This window comes from Theropithecus gelada, chromosome 5, assembly GCF_003255815.1.
Source record: "Theropithecus gelada isolate Dixy chromosome 5, Tgel_1.0, whole genome shotgun sequence".
Classification (NCBI taxonomy): Eukaryota; Metazoa; Chordata; class Mammalia; order Primates; family Cercopithecidae; genus Theropithecus; species Theropithecus gelada.
In genome coordinates this window covers 90,031,024-90,048,592 of record NC_037672.1, presented here as the reverse complement: position 1 = coordinate 90,048,592, position 17,569 = coordinate 90,031,024, and the positions used below count along the sequence as shown (strand labels likewise).

Here is a 17,569-nt window from a genome sequence, read left to right as displayed (position 1 = left end):
TGCCACCAGCTGGGACAGCATACCAGAGGATAAGCAGGCCTGATATGGAGAGACATTGGGCTCCATTTTAGTGAGGCAGTGTTTGAAAATGTGAAATTCAGGAGGAGTAGGTGTGAAGCAGAAGAAGAGTGTAGTTATGGCAGTTAAACAGGAGGTAGAGCAGCTAGTGAATAAAGTGGCAAGTAGTTCAAAAGTAAGGGGAAAATGTGGTCTAGAAAGACATTTGGGTAGGACCTGAGACCTTGAGTATGGTTGAAATTTCCTGAGAATAATGTATATAGCAAGCACTAGAAGAGGTTTAAGGATGAATCTTTGCACATCAAATTTAACCATCTGGGAGAAGCAGAAGAACCCATAAAGAAGCCAAAAGAAGAGAGGAAGAAGGAGAACCAGATGAGAGAGGGTGCTTCCAGAAGTCATGGGAAGAGACAGTTTTGTGAAGAAAGAACTGCTTCAGATTTTCAGATATCACACAATGGTCAGTTAAAACAAAGACCGAATTTGTCTGTTAGATTCGACATTTAGGGGGTTATCAGAGACCTTGGCAAAAAGAATTTCAGTGGAGAGCTAGGAGAAGAAGAAACCAAATTCCAATGGCTGCAAAGTGAAACGGAGATAAATTAGAGATGGAATGTGTGGACGCTTCCTTCAGGAAGAATCAGGGCTAATGCTAGAACAGAAATAGGGGACCTTACTGACTTTATCAAGAACAGAGTGATAACTTGATTTTTTTCTATGTAAAAGAAACATTTATGTTTTTTCTTATTTAATTTTATAGAGACTATTATGTGGTTCTTTGCTGTGTTTCCAAAAATTATTTTATGTATTGAAATTATTACCCAAGTAAGAGTTGAAGATTAAGCTGTTTTAAAGAGGAGGAATTGAATTCAGCCTTAACTTTAGACAAATGGTATATACCATATTCCAACGATTGAAGGACATGGTGATAAGTTGATTTAAATGATTGTACAAAGTAGAGTCCTTCAAAGATACTGGAATTCCAGAATACTTTTCAACTTATACTTGATTTTTTTTTTCCAAAAGGAGTTAAGGGCCTTTAAGTCTTACTTGTTGACAGTATATTACTACTACAGTGGTAATAGAGTAGTGTGCATGGTCAGATTTAATTTACATAAGATTGTATTTCACAGGAACTGATGATGTTGTAGGCCCTGAAGGCATGGAGAAATTTTGTGAAGACATTGGTGTTGAACCAGAAAACGTGAGTCTAACTTACTGAGTTGGGTGAATCCGTTGGTTATTTTTCTTACTTAAATCTTTGTTCTTTAGCAAATAAATAAATAAATAAATAAATAAAAACTAATGGTATGTTAGTTTTTATGAAGCAATCTAAGAAATAAATTCCAATTCTAGTTTGACTTATAAGCACATTTTCCATTCTTGTAAGTGATATGGTGTAACTACAGTTATTTTTTCTCTCATTTAATTTCTTGTATGTAAAAGGTACAGTAAGCCAGATGCTTACAAAATGGTGTGGCCACATTTGCCTACAATGACGGATCAACTGGAGGCCACATTGTACACTGTGTACCTTCGTGCCCCTCAGTAGTTGTTTCAGCCTAATGTAGAGTCAATGTAGGACTTAAAATTATTCACCATGATTTTGAGTAGATTGTAATTATCAAGACTTTTTCACAGATCTTTTACTTCCAATTGAATTTAGTTCAGAAAGTGATTGTTTTTTTTTTTTTGAGACAGAGTCTCACACTGTCACCAGGCTGGAGTACAATGGTATGATCTCAGCTCACTGCAACCTCCGCCTCCCGGGTTCAAGCAATTCCTCTGCCTCAGCCTCCTGAGTAGCTGGGACGACAGGTGTATGCCACCACACTTGGTTAATTTTTTTTATATTTTAGTAGAGATGGGATTTCACCATATTGGCCAGATGGTCTCTATCTCCTGACCTTGTGATCCACCTGGCTCAGCCTCCCAAAGTGCTGGGATTACAGGTGTGAGCAACAGCACCCAGCCATGATTGCTTTTTATAATGTAAAAAGCCCTAGATATTTATTTTTAATTAGAATGATTTTTATAGGCTTAATTATTTTTGCCTAATTCTTAACATGTTATTGTTGAATATTTTTTTCCGTTCCCACATCACCTCTCTTATACTAAAATGAAAAACTATGCTTATACACATGCACTGCCTCATTAACTATGCAGTTTAATATTACATTAGCTCCAGTTTAACAAATATGTACAAGACCCTAAATGAATTTATGATCTGGAAGAGATCTCAAGAGATCATTCCCTTTATTCAGGCTGTTTCGAAGACATCTGCCCAGGCATATATATCATGCTTTTAAAGAAACTAGCAAAAATCACATTTTTTTCTTTAAACTTTTTATTTTACCCTTACCATTTCTGTGCTTCTGTCATCTACCTCGGCCCCCAGCAATGCTTTAAATTTTCTAAAGAGCCTTTGGAATGTCTTTCACTTATTACATAGATTTTTATCGTGTGTGTGTGTGTGTGTGTGTGTGTGTGTGTGTGTTTAAATGTATTCCAGTTCAGGTATTTCAATAAATTACCCAACTTGGCATGAAGGTTTCGGGACACCTGGGTCAATAGTATTTTACCATAGACTGGGCCATAGGCACAAGAAAAGACCATTACATTGAATTTAAGAAGGAAGTTTTCTATGAGAGCTGGGCCAAGCTTGGCAGAGTGTTTTCTAAACAGTGTAGTCAGAGGGCTGAGAGTGAGTTGGGCTTGAGAGGGGCTCTGGAGGTTCCACATGGGTACCGTAATAAGTATATGACAGAGGAGTGGCAGCAGGGCCTGGGCTTGAAGTTAGAGGCTGAGAAGATTGGGAGACAAAGGGCTCACTGGTATGTGAGGGATTAGCTGAGCATTTAGTCTCAGAGGCAGAAAAGCCTGTCAGGATGGGAGAGCACTGATGTTGATTCTAACTGAAAAAGAAAGGGAGGCCCAGCTCTTCAAGTTTCTTCACCCCCAAATACCAGTACTCAATAAAAGATAGTTATTGTCATTCTTTTTTGGTAGTTATGAGTCCTTTAGAACTCTGTTTCTGGCCTGGCGTGGTGGCGCTCATGCCTGTAATCCCAGCACTTTGGGAGACCAAGGCAGGTGGATCACCTGAGATCAGGAGTTCGAGACTGGCCTGGCCAATAAGGCGAAACCCCATCTCTACTAAAAATACAAAAATTAGCTGGGTGTGGCTACTTAGGTGGCTGAGGCAGGAGAATCACTTGAACCCAGGAGGTGGAGGTTGCAGTGAGCAGAGCCAAGATCATGCCACTGCACTACAGCCTGGGTGACAGAGCAGGACTCCGTCTCCAAACAAACAAAAAGAACTCCATTTCTGTAGGAATAGAAATAGCCTTAAAATTTAGAATCATATTAAAGACTAAAAGGCCATATTATCCAAGTATGTAGGCCGGGCGTGGTGGCTCATGCCTGTAATCCCAGTACTTTCAGAGGCTGAGGTGGGTGGGTGGATCACGTGAGGTCAGGAGTTCAGACCAGCCTGGAGAACATGGTGAAACCCCATCTTTAATAAAATACCAAAATTAGCCGGGTGTGGTGACGTGTGCCAGTAATCCCAGCTACTCAGGAGGCTGAGGCACGAGAATCGCTTGAGTCCAGGAGGCGGATGTTGCAGTGAGCTGAGATCGTACCACTATACTCCATCCTGGGCAACAGAGTAAGACTCTGTCTCAAAAAAGAAAAAAAAAGAATATTATCCAAATATTTACACTGTATGTACTTCAATTCCAAGCTGTCACCAATAGAAGTTATATTATTTTATATCACTAAGAAAGAAAAAGTGTTGCTAAATAAATTCTGACATGCTATATCAATTGTGGATGCATTCCCATTTCAAAGACATTAACGTTTGTAAAACAAGTGGTGAAATATGGTGTTTTCAAGCCTTGTCTGCATTGATAGGCAAGCACGTTTAAAGTATTTAAAACCCTCACCTTGCCTGATATTTGTAGCTTATGAAATTAAGCAGGCTTGTAAAATTCAAGTCTACGTTCATTTACCAAGATAACAGCAAAATTCTTTATTTAAGTACTTAGCTTTCTTGTTAGTTAACTTATGAAAGTCTCTTTTTTAGGAACTTGCCCATTATGAGTATCTGTTTTGGCTGCTTGGCCATGTTTCATTCATACTTGTGTGTGTGTGTTCTTGCACCTCACCATTTTTTTTTTTTAACTTAACAAGTGTTTATGTAGAATTTTTAAATCTTTTTGGTAAAGAGTAGAATAGAGATGGTTTGAGAATACCTAGTTTGCATTCGAAAATATGAGCTGGTTAGTTGTCCTAGGTAAATTGATATGCAAGAGTCAGAATTCCTAGACACCTGAGGGATGAGGAGAAAATCCACTAATGTGTGAATAATTTGAAGAACTGTAACCCCATCGTTTTGGGAAATTCTTAGTAGCCCCTCGGTCTCTTAAGTCACCACTTTCTAACCTATTTAACAATCATGTTTTAGCCTTGTAAGCAATCATTACTAATCAGTCCTAGTGATTTACCTAGTAATCTAAATTTTTTAATCTAAAACAACCTAATGACTTTCAAAAATTCATATGTACTGATTTATTTGATGAAAGATCCTAAAAATTTCGTAGGTTCTCACTGATACTAATTTCCGGTGAGGAAAACCATAAAGCATCAAGAGAAAGCTTCTCCTTACTACTCTAGATGTAAATTAGACAAAGCTAGAGATTTTTTAGCCTACAACCTAGCTTATTGGCAGACAATTTAAGAAGAGCTTCTGAATCTCCTAACTACTCTTGTTCTAGAGTTTTTAATGGACATGTTGGCTCTCGGAGGCTCAGAAATCATTAAAAATGATTTCTTGCCTCATGTTTCATGTTTTTATATCATCCTAGTTCCTTTTACCACAGCCATCATCTGACCCAGTTGGGCACAGGGATGGTGTTTTAATGGTTTTGAATGATTCTTTCAGTAGCTGAAATGAAGCCTTAGGTTTAAAAGTAAAGAGATCGAATTAACTGCCAATGTTGGGTATCCTAGTCCTTGGAGAAACATATATCTCTACCCATTGCCTTTTTCTGTTTCAGTACAGAGAGAGAGCCTGTTAACAGTGTGTACCTGATTCCCATTGTAGGACTTGGATGTTCCTTATATATGAATGACCGTCCAGAGATAACCAGTTCTACAGAGTGGCTGGCAGAATGGTCCTAAGAAGGCCCTGTCCCTCCTCTTTACCTTTTTAGGACTGACATTCTTTTTTAGTTACTTCTCACCTCTTCTAGCATCTTTGAGGTAGATGAGAAGGAAGGCTTCCTCCTCTTGTCCCAATCACACATGGCCTCAGCCCTGTCCCTATGTAGCATTCCAGATAGCTTAAAACTGGGTGCACCTTTGAAATGTCATTTTGTCTTTACACCTTCAGGTATTTATTAAAACTCACCATCAGTTCTCTGTGCTATCTTTTCTCTAAAATAGCTAAGTGAAACAGTAGCAAGCAGTGGCATAAACCAGAGTTGTCACCGTTTCTGAAACCTGCATGGTTTCAGAAGAGTCACAAAAGCACAGGTGGCACCTGGGGGCCTGACCCTCCTTTACAAGTGATGGGACCATGCCACAGACCCTGGGCCCATTCCAGGCATAGTGCTGTCTTAAGTGGAATGTGGGACTACTTTAAAATAATTTCCAACCAGTGTATATAGTGAATTCACAAACATTAAAGTATATGTGCTACAACTCCACTGCGTGTCTCCTCCTGTCCACCTTGTTATGTTTTAATCCACTGTTCTACACCTTGCTATTTCACTTAATACATCTTGGAGATTATTCCATATTTGTCCAGCTAGTTCTACTTTGTTCATCTTAGTGGTGTCATAGTATTCCTTTATATGGAATGTATTCAGCAAAGAAGTATTTAACCAGTCCCTTATTAATGGACATTTGGTTGTTTTCAGTCTTTAACTGCTACAAATTGTACTGCAGTAAATACTGTTGACTATTCATCTTTGTGTCTGTTTACAGGTAGACCTATAAGATAACTTTCCATAGGTGGAATTGTCAATAACTGGTTTTACATTTGATACTGCCCTCTGGAGAGAGTGATCACCCTACACCTCCACTATTGTACATCAGGAGAATACATGCTTCTCCAAACTCTTATCAGCAGACGATATTGTCAAATTTTTTGGATATTTGCCAAACTAGAACTCATTTTTGAAGTTAACTCTGCTCATATTTCAGTGACTGAACTACTGTAAACAGACGCATTTGGCAAAACGTTAATGTATTAATGACAGATCTGTTTGTTTATTCTTTTTTAATTTGTCTAATATATTTTTTTAATTGTGTATTTTTTTAACAGGTAGTTATGCTTGTCCTAGCTTGGAAATTGGATGCACAAAACATGGGCTATTTTACTCTGCAGGAGTGGTTGAAAGGAATGACTTCTCTCCAGTAAGTCCTAGGCTGCACTCGTGGGGTCCCTGCCCTTCCCAGGTGGTTGCCTCTTCCTGGTACTTCAGGTTTCAGGTGATTGAGTGAGTGGAAGGAAGTCAGGTGGTCTGGCCAAGCTTCCTCAGTGGCCAAGGATGTAAAGACTAAGACCCATTTTGAGGACTATTCTGGGCGAATTTATAAACTGTCTATACGTGTATGTGGAGAGACAGAGTGTGTTGGTATTCTTGTAGAGCAGCTCTCTCCAAGAGAAATAGACCAACATTTTCTCATATGACAAAGCCACCTATGTAATTTAAGATTTTTTGATAGCCGCATGTAAAAGTAGAAACAGGTAAAATCAGTTTTAATCTATTTTATTAACCCCAAACAATCCAGCATATTTTCATTCCAACATATAATCAGTGTTTTTAAGAAGTCAATGAGATATTTTTATGTTATTTTTTCTCATGGTTAGTCTTCAAAATCTGGGGTGCATTTTATGGTCCATCTCCATTTGTATTAGCCACATTTCAAGTGCTCAGTAGTCACATGTGCCCAGTGGCTATTGAGTTGGACGGTGCAGTTTTAGAGATTAAAAGGCAAAGACTTACTGGCATCTGGTTTATAGTTAGTGAGAAAAAGTTGAGTAACATATAACTTGTAAGTTAAAATATTTGATATCTCTTTATATATTCTGATTTTAGCTTTGGGTAAAATTAAAACTTCATTACTCCAGTGATTTAAAAAATTAATAAAGATTTGGTTTGTGTAACCTGACCCAGGATAAGAAAAATCAGTGGTTTTATGTATTTGCCTTGTGCATACAGTATGTGCGTGTGTGCATGCGCCTGCGTGTTGTGTGTTTGCTCAGTTTCATTCAAGAAAACAAATTGTCATTTTATATTAGGCCTTGAAAGATGAAGTTAAAGTGGATGACTAAATGTTTCAAATAGCATTGAAGATGAAGTGCTAATTCTTAACATAGTAATTTTAATCTAAAGTAGTTGGGATGACTTATCTTTTTCTTTTCACTTTAAGATAATAGATCTTATATATATTAGATAATAGATCTAATAATAGATCTTGATTTTTACTGGATTAGAATTGGAGTCGAAATGGTTTTATTTAAATAATTTTGGAATTTGTCCACTTTTAATGTCACTGTTCATTTGTTATTGTTAAGAGTGCTTTCACATTGTGCTTTAGTAGTTTATGAAGACTTTTCACTGTTCTCACATTTGAATGCCTCATAGCTACTTTGTGAAGAAGACAGATCAGATTTTATCCTGAACATTTTACAAATGAGGAAACTGAGGCAAAGAGGTGATCGGTGATGTGTGAATGTGGCAGAGATGGGAAGAACACTTAAGACTTCTCATTCTTAAATCATATTCTTCCTTCTAACAATATTATCTGATGACAAACGAGTTTTAGGTAAAAGCCAAACCACCCTTTTCACCCTTTTACAAATATACTTTCCTATCAGAGTGTGTTCTAGAATTTTAGAGTTAAATTCTCTGAAATGTTTTAAAACTTGTTTGTCCTTTTGGGGGAACAGCTCCTGATGATTTTAATCCTATTCACTCTCTTTCATTATTTTTCTCACTTTTCTTCATTGCTTCCTTTTTCTTTTCTTTTCTTTTCTTTTCTTTTTTTTTTTTTTTTTGAGACGGAATGTCCCTCTGTCACCCAGGCTGGAGTGCAGTGGCGTGCTCTTGGCTCACAGCAACCTCCGCCTCCTGGGTTCAAGTGATTCTTGTGCCCCAGCCTCCCGAGTAGCTGGGATTACAAGAGGGCACCACCACACCTGGCTGATTTTTGTATTTTTAGTAGAGATGGGGTTTCGCCATGTTGGCTAGGCTCGAATTCCTGACCTCAAGTGATCTGCCCACCTCAGCCTCCCAAAGTGTTGGGATTACAGGCGTAAGTCACCGTGCCTGGCCATCATTGCTGAGTAGAGTAGCCGATGGCTCCATTTTAAAGTGTCCTTGTGATGATGAATGCATGGGCATATCAGGATTTTATTTCCAGCCTTCAGACGAGGCACCATCAACATTTTCAGGCCCATTTTTATTTGTCTTAAGAAGGTGTGATACCCAGTTTGTATAGTACTAAGTTCTTTACAAAAGAATGTCCCTCTGCAAAAGAATATTACCTGATACCAGACCTTGCCCATGTGTTTTGAGGGCCATGTCTCCTGGGAAGTGAGAAGCAATTTCCTGGAAGAGGTCTGTGTCCGCGTTCTGAGTGCAGGGTACTCCTTCAGGCTGTTTGTTGGGAACCTTGCTTGCCACTTTGTATGATGCAGGTGGTGGCAGGTGGGTTCTCAGGGTGATTGCCACTTGATCCTTGCAATTCGGAGTTTAGTGACAAGCCTGATCCACTATAAAGACATGGAGGAACTGCTTGCTTTTTGTGATGTGAAACTCTGAGGTTGGTGTCCTCATCAATGAGGTGGAGATAATTATTCAGAATAACTTTTAAGTTTCTTTGTAGTTCAAAAATAGTCCAACTTCAAGTTTGAAGAACCTCTGCCTACCCTCCCACCCCTACTTTCCAGCCTTTCTAGATTAGTCATTTGTTCAGCAAATGTTTGAATGGCAGTGATATGCCAAGTGTAGTATTCCAGACCCTAGGGAAACAAAAACCATGAGTAAGATAAAGTCCATTAAGAGGAGGGGCTTATGAACAATATTAAGGCAAAAGATCTAAAAGTAACACGGTCACTTATCTTTATGCCAGTAAAGTAACTAAATAAGCATTGTATTTGTGAGGTATGTGCACCTAGTACTCAAGAAAACCCAGAGAGTAATCGTTTACATGCTCTAAAGGCAGAAAGTAATCTATCTTTTAAACTACTTTGTCTTCTGTTTTGGATTTCTTTTCTATTTTTGCTCATTTTGATTGTATTAAACCTATCTAATGAAATATTTTGATCTCAAACTGGAATTAACAAGTATAGAACAAAATCTTTATTTATATATATTCATGTCTTAGGCCATTTAGGCAGCTATAACAGAATGCTTTAGACTGGGTGGCTTATAAACAACAGAATTTTATTTCTCTGAAGGCCCAGAAGCTCAAGACCAAGACGCCATAGATTTGGTGTCTGGTGAGAGCCTGCTTTTTGGTTCAGAGATGGTGCTTTCTAACTGGGTCCTCCCATGTTGGAAGGGGCAGACAAGCTCCCTTGGGTCTCTTAACTAATCTCATTCATGAAGTTTCTGCCCCCAGAACCTAATAATCTCACAAAGGCACCACTTTTTGATACCATCGTCTTGGGGGTGAGGATTTCAACCTACAAATTTAGGGAGGATGCAAACGTTCAGACCATTCATTATATTTAGTTAAAATGCTGCAAAAAAGATTTTTAAAAAAAGTTACTGTATGGTGGGAGTGTGGTAGAAACAGAAAGCCCATGGGCTGTGAAACCAGAGTTTTCAATCGTTTCTGTCATTTCCTGGGTGTCTCTGGTAGCATCATTAAACTAGGGTGTTGAAGTACAGCTTATGGCTTATGCCTGGGCTCTCAAAAATTAATCTCCTTGATGCTCTCCAGAGGAATTGTGTGCTTGGCTTCCCTAGGACCTGTGAACCTGGAACAGGAGGTGAATGGTGTGAGAGTTTGGTCTTAGGCTGGCAGCTGGTAGGGAACATCTATCCTTGCACTCCCGAGATCATTCCTCTGCCAGAGAAGACACAGCTCCTGTTTTGGTCTGATGAATTAAGCTAATTGTGGTGCTTAAACTTAAAAAAAAAAAAGTGAGAATTGTAACTACAATAAACTGATGATGGCCTGGAAAAATACCTTTGGGATGACTAAGTGAAGGGGCAGAGGCCTTTTCCTGGGTAATAGGGGAAAGCTACCTCTGATTTTATAAACTTTGAAGATTACTGTGTTGATTTCTGTCCTTACAAATCTGTTACAGCAGCAAACTCAAAAAGAAAACATTGTGTGCTTTTTTTTGTGTTGGGAAATGGTGTTCCTTAGAAGCGTGGCACTGTCACTGTGACTTCTACAAGTTTTTTTATACATGGTACATAGAAACATGTTGGAAGACTTGAGTTAAAGATGTGGCTGCTTTCTAAAGTCACATTGGTGGCTTACATGTCCCAAGCCAGGCTCTGTTAGAACCGAGTCTGAAGATGTGCATATTTACTGGCCACTAGATGGCAGCCTGTGGTTCTGGACAGGGTGACTCAGTGGCCTGTTTCACTATTGGGGGCCAGTCCAGGGGCTTTGTGTGTTCAAGACCCCCTTTAAAGCAGATTAAACTCTGTATTGGCAATATTAGCTCCAACCCCAGGTTTTTAATGGGTACATGAGTTAGTAATATTACTTGTGTATTTTATGTGAAAAGCACAAGAACTGTTCATTTCCTGCATTTCAGACAGGATCTCTGAGCCTCTTTCAAACATAGGGACATCTTTTTGCCAAGGTGTTGGACTTGCTCCCAGGCATGCTGCAGAACTTCACATTTCTTCTCATAGTAGCTCTGCCTGGAGATTTATAGCTAACTTTATTTTCTTTTAACTATGGGGTAGTTATCTAAATTAGTGCTTCCTGCTCTTGAATCTGTTAAAACAAACAACTGCTCTTCTTCTTCTTCTTCTTCTTCTTCTTAGACAGGACTAAACTAAACTGCCAGTCAAATCTGTGGCTTTGGTCCTTGACCCTCTTTCCAGTGAAGAACAGGGACCTGGACTTTATGGTTTTGGGTTACCCAGTTTCCCTCCTCTGTGACCCTCCACCATTATTATTAATATTATATTATTATATGCACACCATTAAAAACACTAACCCTATAGTAGAAGCACCCAGTGTAAATTCAGCCCTGCCTTCCAGACTTAACTCCTGTTTACTGCTTTCTTGTGTATCTTTCTAGTCCCTGTGACCCCCTCATTGGGATTCTGGCGCTAGATCTCTAACTGGTTCTCCGTATCTCTTTTCCTTCCCCCCAGTCCTTCTCCATGGAGATCAAGAGTGAGCTTGTCAAGATGCAGCCCTGATCATGGTCTTTCTCATAGTGGCAGGTGTCCTCCTTTGTTCCTAGGATGTAATTTTAAAAACCCTCACTCTGGACTACAAAAGCCCTTTATGAGCCCGACTCCGTGTTCCTCTCAGCATCATCTTACACCTCTTTCCATCTTCCTTTATACCCTCCAGCCACAGTGGCTGTCTTTTAGTCTGTTGGACTTACACCATACTCCTATCTGCTTCTAGGCCTCTGCATATGCTGTTCCTAATAGACAGAGAGCTTTTCCCACCTCTCCAAAATATCTAGTTCCTGCTTATCTCTCAACTCTTAGCTTATGTGTCATTCTCTTGAAGAAGTGTTTTCCGACTCTAAAATAACCCAATTTTAATCTTTTTTACTTTTCACATTAGGAAGAAATAAAGGACTTTCTAAATTGTTCTGTTTCATAGAAATTAAACATTTAGCCTAATTGCAGGCTCTTAGTTTATCATCTCAACAAAGAGATCATAAGGATTTATTTGTAGTTAGGTACAAAGAAGCAGCAGATTTTAAAAACAGGTTTGTTTTTAAAAATAGATTAGTGTGCTCTATTATGAACCATTTTAGTTTATACAGTATATAAAACATACTGATAATACTTGGTATATGTATTATCTGTACTTAGTAGGTTAAAGATCTATAATAGAGAAACACAATACATATTCAGCATTGAAAATCTTTAATATTGCTGGTGAAAATGGTGGCTCTTGATTCTCATTTTTAAGGGCTAGATATTGCAAACAGAAAATTAGTTTGTAAAAAGAGCCAGTAAGTCTGCTTGCTTATGAAAAGTAAACACTGTATCACTTACTGGTAAAAACAGATTATCACCACCAAGGCTCCCTGGAGAAATGGCTGATTTCAAGTCTGGAATAGGGTAAGAACAGGGTGAGCTGGAACATCTTGTTCCAGAAAGTAAGGTAATGCTCAGAGACTTGGCGGGGACATGTCAGAAGGAAACTAGAACCAGCTTTAGGGGGCTACTGCCCAAATGGGGAAAGTTTGTACAGTCAAAAAGAATAATGACAGTAACAGATTATAACACACTGAATTAAACGCAAAAAATCCTAAGTCCAGAAAATAAGAAGGTCATGTGTGGAGCTCTTCTTTATAGAAGAATTATAGCCAATAAATGTAAAAGGAATGATAGGATTAGAAAATCACCATCTTGGATCTTCAGATGTTACTGATTCAGGCAGGTATCACCAATGGATGCTATAAGCATTGTGTGTTGTCCCGAGTATGTCCTCCTTGTGAGGTCTTTAAAGATCATTCCAGCATGGCCACAGAACTTCCACTGGGAGAGGCATAGGAGATTAAAGGATTTATTTTATTCTCAGGTTATAGAGAGGGAAGCATGGCATGCCACACAGGGAGCTATATGGGAGAAGCTCCCAGGGAGTGGGCTCTGCTAAGCAGGTGGGGAACCTAGAGAGAGTGAGGACCCATGGGCAAATTCCTTCCCTGGATGTCAGATTGGTGGGTGTGGATGTCACTCAGTCATAGTCAGGGGAGGGCAAGAAGGGGACCCTGTGGCAGGGGGCAGACTTATCACTAGTGGACCTGGTCTCCTGGATAGGATGTTCATTGCTTATTTGTGGGGATATTGAGACAGGAGGAAAATAGGAAGTTTAAGTAGTGTACAATACACATTGAGTGAAAGGTTGTTAGGACTGGACATTTATAGTCTCAAGGGATCATCCTGTAGATAGTTACTATTTCAAAGAGGAAGAATTGCTTTTCAATGGAAAATGGTAGACACCACCGTAACAACAGGAATCCAGTAATGGGACAGGGATAGACAGACATGATGAATAATGTTATTGGATCTAATATAATCATAGGGAAATTATGATTTCCCTATGATCATATATAGTGTTGGAAGTGTTGGATCTAATATAATCATAGGGAAATTATTTGACAGATGGACATTCTGCAAAAGCAAGTGGTCTGGTCTCCAAAAATGACATTGTCAAGAAAGAAAAAGGCAGGGCACTCTTCTAGAGACTAAGGAAATATGACAGCTAAAAGCAGTGCATGGTCCTTGATTGGTTCCTGGTTGAAAACAGCTATAAAAGAAATTGGGGAATAACTGGGAAATTTGCATGTGGATTGTATATCAGCTAAGAAAGTTAACATTGATACAGTAGTAAGACTGATGATGGTTTTGAAGTGTTTAGGGATGAAGTTTCATTGTGTTTGCAACTTTTAAATGGTATAGAAAATGTATACGTATATGAGAGAGAGTGCATAAATAGAAAAAAAGTTAATTGCTGGATCAAGGGGATAGTATATGAGTGGTTATTTACTATTCTTTCAACTTTTCTGTACATTTAAAAATTTTTTAAGTGTAGAGAAAATAGATTATGGATGGGTTTCAACTTCAGGGTTTGTTCTTTCCTTTGGTATTGGGTTTATATTACTGCCTCAATTAAAAAAATTAATAAATGAACTCAGTTCATAATTTGCTTTTATTTTGTTTTTCTAGATGTGATACAACAGAAAAACTCAGAAATACTTTGGATTACTTAAGATCATTCTTAAACGATTCTACAAACTTTAAACTTATTTACAGATATGCGTTTGACTTTGCACGGGTGAGTTCTCTGGAGCCTATCCAGATGTTTCCCTCTTTTCCCTCCGCTTTTAAAATTTCCTTTTGAGGTTCGTTTTTACATGCCACAGCAAAAAATCTTGAATAAGTTACTCCCAGGATGCTAGTTAGCATTTCTTTCTACATGTATGCTTTTGAAAACGAAGTTTGATTCTGGGCAAACATTTTGTAAGTCAGCAAAAAGCTCTAGTGGCAGACGTTTACTGGCTCTTGCAATTGGTTTAGAAGTAACATGGGCATGCAACACACACTGTCTTAAATGTCTCTTAGATAAGCTTGGAAAAGCTTTCCTTCTCACAGAACAACAAACCTTCTCCTGTTGACTTTACCAGAATAAGCTAATCATATCTAATTCAGATTCACCCTGGGTGTTATTATTGTATTTAGAAATCATGTGAATTTTAGACCTAAGCTACTTTCAGTGAACATTACTCAAATGTATTTTTCTAATCATCGTTTTGAAAAGCAATTACCCTGTTTCTCACGTAGTGAGTCAAGTCGAAGTATGTGAAAGTGGTTCCCTTGGAGTGAAATAAAAGTCTTACTTTTCAGCCTAGTCACCACACATAGTGAATTTTGAAGCACCAGCTGGCATCATACTCAATTCAAACAAAATCTGTATCCCATACAATTATAGTTTATTCTGAAATGATGTTTTCTGTTAAGTCTGTTTGTTTAGTGGATTCAGGTGACTAGGCTTTCTTGTTTGATTGCATTTTTTTTAATGATTTTTTTTTTTTTAAGGCAGAGAACTCAGTGACAAATGATTCTTTTTTCCTTGCCACCATATTGATTTTTTTCACTTTTACTCTCTTTGGCTCTGCCAGTTCAGCACCAAAGGAGATAGTGAATTTTGATACATCTTGCAATAACGTTCTCTGTGGTGCCTTCATTCATGCGTTTTCCCATTATTACAACCTTCTAGTAAAATCACACCATGCATAGCAATGTATTGATGTTAAAAATGATGAGGTAAAATTCAGATACAGTGTATGATAAAATGGCATTTACATAATAGTATATAAAAGTTACATGCCAGGCCAGACACAGTGGCTCATACCTGTAACCCCAGCACTTTAGGAAGCTGAGGCAGGAAGATCACTTAAAGCCAGAAGTTTGAGACCAGACTGGGTAACATACTGAGACCCTGTCTCTATAAAAAATAAATTTAAAAATTAGCCAGATATGATGCTTGTAGTTCTAGCTACTCAGGAGGCTGAGGTGAGAGGATTGCTTAAGAACAGGAGTTCGAGGTTAAAAAAAGAAAAGGGAAGTTATTTGTCATATGCTTTTTTTGCTAAATGCTTTTAAAATAGTTAACTGATTTCTAGGATTAAATAGTTTATTTCATGAGTTTTTTTTTTTTTCCTCCCGAAGTCAGCTGTTTCTTATAGTATGGTCAGAAATTCATTTGGAAACATCATACCTTCTCTACTCAAATCACCTCTATTTTCTAACTTCCTTGATTGGGGGGTCACAGTTCTCCCAGATATTCAATGTGCTTTAGATCCAGGTTCTGCTTTACTCCTCCCTGGCTTCCGTCCCATTCTGGGGCAGTCACCCTGGCCCATCTCATGAGTGCTCCTTTGGCCACCTTTTTCTTGGTGCCTCCACTGCAGCCTTACCGGTGGAGGCCGTGCTTCTCCTTACCAACACTCTTCTGGTAGCCTCATGTCCACATTCTTTCACTTCTTACCCAGCGCTCACATCACTAGGGTGTCATTCCTCTTCCTTCAGCCCCTGGGTCACTCAGCCACCTTCCTGCTCCCCACAGCCTCTAGTACCTCCCCACTGTCTTTATATCGACCCAACACTTCCCTGTGTGTATGACACAGTTGTTCCCACGGCAGCTCTGAGGGACAGCCAGGGGTGGTTTCAGTCCACAGAGTAAGAAAGTGCGCTTCAGCAAAGGGGAGAAATGGCCACGTTGTTCATAGCAGATCCATGACTCAAACCGAGGCCTTCTGTCTCCAGGTCTAGTGTGTGGGTTACTCCAGACCCTCACAACTAAGTCCCAAGCTTCCCCATGCAATGCCTGCATTGTGATGAAATTGCATTAACGGTTGCTCACTGGCCCTGCTTCCTGGCATCTCTGCATTCTGCCTTTGGTCATGCTGGGCCCTTGCCTAGCACCCCATTTGCACTAGCATAGTTGTATCCATCCAGGCCCTGGGTCTGAGCCACGTGCTTCTGCTTCCACACAGCCTGCCCGTCAGCCTGTCAGGGATCATCCTGTCAGGGTGGTGCTGGTTTCAGTTACATACTCCTGGTGTCTCCTCTGCTTGACTTTGAAGTTTGAGTACAGAACTTAATTTTTCCTGGTAGATTGAGGGACTCTGTACTTTCTTCCTTTGTACGTCCTTTGTTTTAAAGGAGAGTCTCAATTAATATTGGTGGATTAAGCCCTTTCACATAACAATAAATAAAAACAACCATATTTAATCATTGCCTAATTACCAGATAGATTCAGTTTAGCTAAAATATGCTCTAAGATAAATTTTTTAATGGATCCTGTTCTTTTTTGCTTTGTTTTGTTGAGCTGTATTTTCACTAATTTTGAGATGTTGTATTTTCATTTTCATTCAGTTAAAAATATTTTCTAGTTCCCCTTGTTAATTCTTTTTTGGCCCATTGATTATTTAGAAGTATGTTATTTTCCAGGTATTTAGGATTTTCCAGATATTCTTTGTATTATTGATATTCAGTTTAATTCTGTTGTGGTCAGAGAACATACCCTGTATAATTTTAATCTATTTGATTTATGGTCCAGAATATGGTCTGCTGCAGTGAATGTTTTATGCGTACTTTAGAAGAATGAAATGGTCTACTGTTGTCAGTGGAGTGTTCTATAAATGTCAATTAGGTCAAGTTGGTTGATAGTGTTGTTCAGGTCTTCTGTATTCTTCCTGATTTCTGTCTACTTGTTCTATCAACTACTGAGAGAGGAATGTTGAACTCTCCACCTGTATTTCTTCTGTCACCACTATCACTTTTTTGCTGCATGTTTTGAAGCGCTGATATTAGGTTTAGACATACTTAGTATTGTTATATCCTCTTGATGAATTGAGACTTTTTACCATTATGAAACGTCTCTCTTTATCTCTAGTAATATTCCTTATACTGATGTCTACTTTGTCCAATACAAATGTGTTCACTCCAACTTTCTTTTGATTAAAGTCTGCATGCTATATCTTTTTTAAATCTTTTACTTTTAACCTGTTTGTTTCTTTACGTTTAAAGTGGGTTTCTTATAGATAGCATATGGTTGGGTCTGACAATATGTGTTTTAACTGGGATGCTGAAACTGTTACATTTAATGTAATTATTGGTATGGTCAAAATTTATATCTCTTATCTTGCTATTTTTTCTCTATGTATCCCACCTATTTTTTGTTCATTTTTTCCTCTTTTCATGCCTTCTTTTTAGATTAATTTTTTAAATCATTCCATTTTATTTTTACTATTGCTTTATTAACTTTTTTGTCCTAGTAGTTGCTTTGGGCGTTCCAGTATACA

General features: G+C 38.5%; 1 protein-coding gene across 7 annotated transcripts in view; it reads left to right on the top strand.

The window, feature by feature from the left end:
* DCUN1D4 (defective in cullin neddylation 1 domain containing 4) overlaps window positions 1–17,569 on the top strand; it is a 74,176-nt gene that overhangs the window by 42,673 nt on the left and 13,934 nt on the right. For 5 of the 7 annotated variants that reach the window (XM_025385870.1, XM_025385869.1, XM_025385871.1 and 2 more), the window contains exons 6-8: window positions 1,152–1,222; window positions 6,350–6,441; window positions 13,929–14,037. In XM_025385870.1, the coding sequence (XP_025241655.1) occupies window positions 1,152–1,222; window positions 6,350–6,441; window positions 13,929–14,037 (272 nt within the window). Of the gene's footprint in view, window positions 1–1,151; window positions 1,837–6,349; window positions 6,442–13,928; window positions 14,038–17,569 lie in introns of those variants that run through there. The other 2 variants (XR_003119479.1, XM_025385872.1) reach the window with 2 other exon arrangements.